The sequence below is a fragment of the Suillus subaureus genome, assembly GCF_016647635.1.
Source record: "Suillus subaureus strain MN1 chromosome Unknown BJ212scaffold_377, whole genome shotgun sequence".
NCBI lineage: Eukaryota > Fungi > Basidiomycota > Agaricomycetes > Boletales > Suillaceae > Suillus > Suillus subaureus.
Window position 1 is genome coordinate 10,085 of NW_024538933.1, and position 4,314 is coordinate 14,398.

At 47.1% G+C, this 4,314-nt stretch overlaps 1 protein-coding gene across 1 annotated transcript; it reads left to right on the forward strand.

Moving 5' to 3' along the window:
* Positions 1-418: 418 nt before the first annotated feature.
* On the forward strand, positions 419-823 carry BJ212DRAFT_1490066 (dolichol-phosphate mannosyltransferase subunit 3; the record flags this gene model as incomplete). Its single annotated transcript, XM_041341442.1, has 3 exons — positions 419-544; positions 610-717; positions 770-823. The coding sequence occupies 3 exons, from the start codon at positions 419-421 to the stop codon at positions 821-823; spliced, it is 288 nt and encodes a 95-aa protein (XP_041185131.1).
* Between the last annotated feature and the right edge of the window lie 3,491 nt (positions 824-4,314).

The window sequence follows — 4,314 nt, forward strand, 5'->3', positions numbered from 1 at the left end:
GCGTTCCAAAGAGGGTTATTTGTTGTATCGCGCGTCAAGGTTATTCGTGAACGCGGTGATGTGGTCCATTGCATGTACGATGAGCCGTCCGCACGAACGACACGCTGAGGGAAATGAGGAACTACTGGGTTAGGTAATTTGGGTAGACGTTGCTTGAAAACATGGGAGCGACCGTACGGAGAAGTAGATACACTTCTTTTCAGCGGTGATGGTGACAAGAGCCCTGCAGAGGGACGTTTGCAGAGTAAAGACATGGTTGGTTTGCGATAAATGACCAAGAATTAATAATAACTGAGCTTCAAGTAAATCACGTGATCTGGAACACGCTCACCACTGTCAAGCACGACGACCAGCCCTCATTCACCATTAATCATTCGCCAACCCGCTTTTTTGTAAGGACACTCTATTGTATCGAATCATGACTCGTTTGCATCGAGTCTCAATATACTCCTCCATCCTTATTTCGATCTATCTACTGGTGTTATTTGAGGTCCTGCCCATACCACTCGTTGACGCCAGTGTAGCCCAAGATATCCTTCCTGTCGTGCGTCATTTTTATGAGCTGACCGGAACGAACGTCTCAGCTTACGCACCTATAACATACATTAGGTTCCGTGGTGGCTTTTGGTGTCATTCGGGTCGTATTCCCTCTGGAGTCTCGGTTGGGGGGTGTTTACATTCCGTGACTGTCCCGATGCCTATCACGAGTTGCTGCAGGTAAGCACGGGTCATATTTCTGAGGGACTTGTGCGCTGATCGTCGTCTGTAGGAAATCAATGAAGCCAAAAACGATCTCCGAAGTCGGGCTGTCACCGTCGACTGAGGCGTCTCCTTCACTCATTTTCTATACCTTTGTATGAGACTTGCCTCATATTACATACTTAAATGCAGATGTCATTTATATTCGGCTTAAATTCCGCCTCATGAGTCTCAGTGATATTGATTATCTGTTAATCCAATGGTGAGGGTCAAGCCCGCCCTCGCCACTTCATTCACTTCACCACCCCTACCTCAGTCCCGATCTAGTACCACATAGATGGGCTTTGTGTGTCCTTGCATCTTTTGCACCTCATAGCTGACTTTTCTTGTTTCGCAGGGGCTGGTGAAGATATGATTTGGCTTGCGAACCTCACCTAATGAGATAACTTCAGCTCTCCATTGAACGATTACTCAGAGGTACTTCATTTCACACAAAAACAACACGCGCATGATGAGAGTTGCGACGGAGTTCGTTTGTGCGTCGCACAGTCGAATGTCGGTGTTTAAGTCAAGATACAGGTACGTCTTCGGTGTTTTATCCTCGCATCCTTCATAGCTAACTCTACAGACTAATGACCCAATACTTCTTTTCTGAGTGCAGTTTCTTCACTGACATCGTGCCAGACTTCTCAATATCGAGACGCGACTCTAACACAGCACACAAGGATCGAGGTACTGAACGTCATCTAACTGACTGCCATCCTCCCAATCGAACCAACAACGAGGAATACGTACATGCTTTGGTACCGTAAAATTTTCGAGTCGTGATCCTCTGAGGCTAATTGCTCACTGGATTTCTCAGGTCGGATGATGTACGTTGCACTGCAATGGACGAGCTTTATCCTAACTACAGTACTGGCCGGTGAACTACGCGGGTACAATACATTAGCTTGACTAAAGCATCACGCAGATCATCATGGTTACAAGCGATCCTGATATTCCTCGTTGTCACTCGTATGGCTCTCGGCATTTCCAGCGCAGTGGTCTGCGCGATAGTAACGAGTCGTCTTGTATCGTGTAAGCTTTATTCACAGATGAAATTCTCAAGTGTATCAGGCTCGTTGGCCAATATCTGAAGAGCTCATCCTATCCAGAGGACAGCTGCTCTTTCTGTACCGTGACGGTCATTCTTGCTCAGTGGTTTTAAGCTTTCTTTGATATCACTCAGGAAAGATAGTCTCATGTCCATTGCGGGACGCGATAATGTGAAAGCTCGGATTTCGTTTGTCGATGTCATGCTCAACCTGTGAGAATGTCGGTGGGCGATCTGATAGCTACAGTCAGTGTACTGATATGTGGGTAACGGCCCGAAAGAGTTGTTGATGAAGAGACAGTTGAAGGTAAATTTTCCCGGATAACTTGACAGTCAATCAAACCTTCACTGCACAATGAATGACGACAGCTGTTCGCATGCATGCCTGACTCAAAAGAAATGTTGAAGTACTTGGTTTGTTCTCACCTTGAGTGGGAATGGTCACCGAAAATAGCGAGTGTAACATTATCCGCAGCTTGTAGATGATTTGCATCAACATGCAGTAGTGATGGTTGGTAGCCCGCCAGTTGCCCTAGCCTGCACCTCCCGGTAAAGGATCATGGTGTGAGGATAGTTTCGCCAGGGACGAACTGATGACCTTTGGCCCGACAACACGACTCCGGCCATTCGAATCGTCCTCCAAGCCCAGCTAAAATTACGAAGTTACTTTGAACAAATTATCGATGGGCCAAATGCAGCTAAAAAAACATCTACAGGTAAACACGTATGCAGCTCACGATAGCAAAATAGCGATAAAAACTCCATTATTCATCGTATTGAGTCAGCTGTAGGTCTGTGAGTACTTGATCCCGCACACATTCGGATACCAATGACTTACATCCAACGTCAGCGTACGAGAGCTGTTTACGTCTTGATCACGATAGATTCCAACAAGGGAATCACCACGCTCATACAAGGAGCCCTTCAAGCTAATGACGATGAACTGGAAGGAGTCGGACGCCTGGCTCCGGATATAGTTGGCGACCTTGGCAACATTGGTATTGTCCAGAGCAGCGTCCACCTCATCAAGGACAAAGAACGGCGCAGGTTGATAACTTGAGTCACAGTGAGAACGAAAGTTGTGGGGCGAAGACTAAAAGACCAAACCTGTGTATTGCGAAAAGGAGAGCCAAAGCAGCCACGGTCTTCTCCCCGCCCGAGAGTTGTTCCATGTCGCGGAATCGCTTCATCGGGGGCATGGCATGATATTTGATACCGGCATTATAGGGTTCCTGTGATCAACAAGTGTGAAATTGCCTAGACTAACACACCGAAAGACCCACCTCACTATCCTCTAAACTAAGATATGCGACGCCTCCCATCGGCGACGCCTTCCCCTTAGTGAGGTCTTTATAGACCTGATCAATACAATCTGAAATGTGGTTGTACGCCTTGTTGAATAACTCGCATCTGGTTGCTGGGATGAGGATGGCGCTCCAAGTAAAGCTATTCACGTACCTTTTTCGCTTGACATCGTTGAACTGATCGCGCGCGTTTTTTGAGTCTTTCCGTGCTTTATCAGCTTCTTTCTCTGTGTCTGCAAGCTTGGCCTCGACATCGTCCAGCCTGTCCAACAATCACCATTAAGTCATTGAAGAATAAGAGTCGACGTACTTTTCGATAGCCTTCAAGTTGGGTGCCATTCTCTCAATCTCTCCGTTGAGTTTCGCAATTTGTGCATCGAACTCGGCGGTAGTCTCAGGAGAATTATCCTGTGATGAAAGTCAAGCACAATTCTGTTTCGTCAAAACTGACATACCGCACGCTCCTCCTCAGTCAAAGAGTCAAAGTCGACCTCGATCCCATAATCTTGCGCTTGTCGTGGTTGTTGGGTTCCATCATCATCATCATCAATGTCCATCGCTACCTCCTCCCGAAGGTTCTGAGCGAGAATTGAAATTAATGCGCGCATGACCTTTCAAATAAACGGCCTCACCTCTTCCATTGGGACGTTCTTCAGATTTCCTTCTAGTAGAGGTAACTTGATGTCCTCGAGCCTGCATTTTCTGTAAGTTGCAGATCGTTCTAGTGCCAGCTTCTCAATCTCGTCGTTCTGGAGATGAATCAATGATTTATAAATGGTCGAACTATCTGAGCAAACGATCAGCGTACCTTGAGACCAATTTCTTTGAGAGCCTGGTCAAGTATCTTGGCAGCTTTCGTGTGCGTCTTTTTGGCTTGGTCGACATGCTTGTTCTTCTCTTCGAGTACGTCGTTAAGGTCTTGCAGCATTTCTCTAAGCTGTGCGATGGCCTCCTGAGCTTCCGTGATCTCAACTTGAATGGTCCGCTTCTTTTCTTCTAGCTCCGCCACTTTCCGTTGCTCGTCATCAGCCGCGTTCCGCAGCGTTACCAGACGCGACTGTGTCAATTTCAACTGCTCCTCTTCAAACTGAGACCTGCGCACACATGTCAGTCAGCCTTAAAACTACGCAAAACTAAAACTCACTGGTGCGTCAGCCTCGCAACCTGCTGATCGAATCTAAGTCGCGCTTGGCTCTCCTCTTCGGCGACTTTCAACTG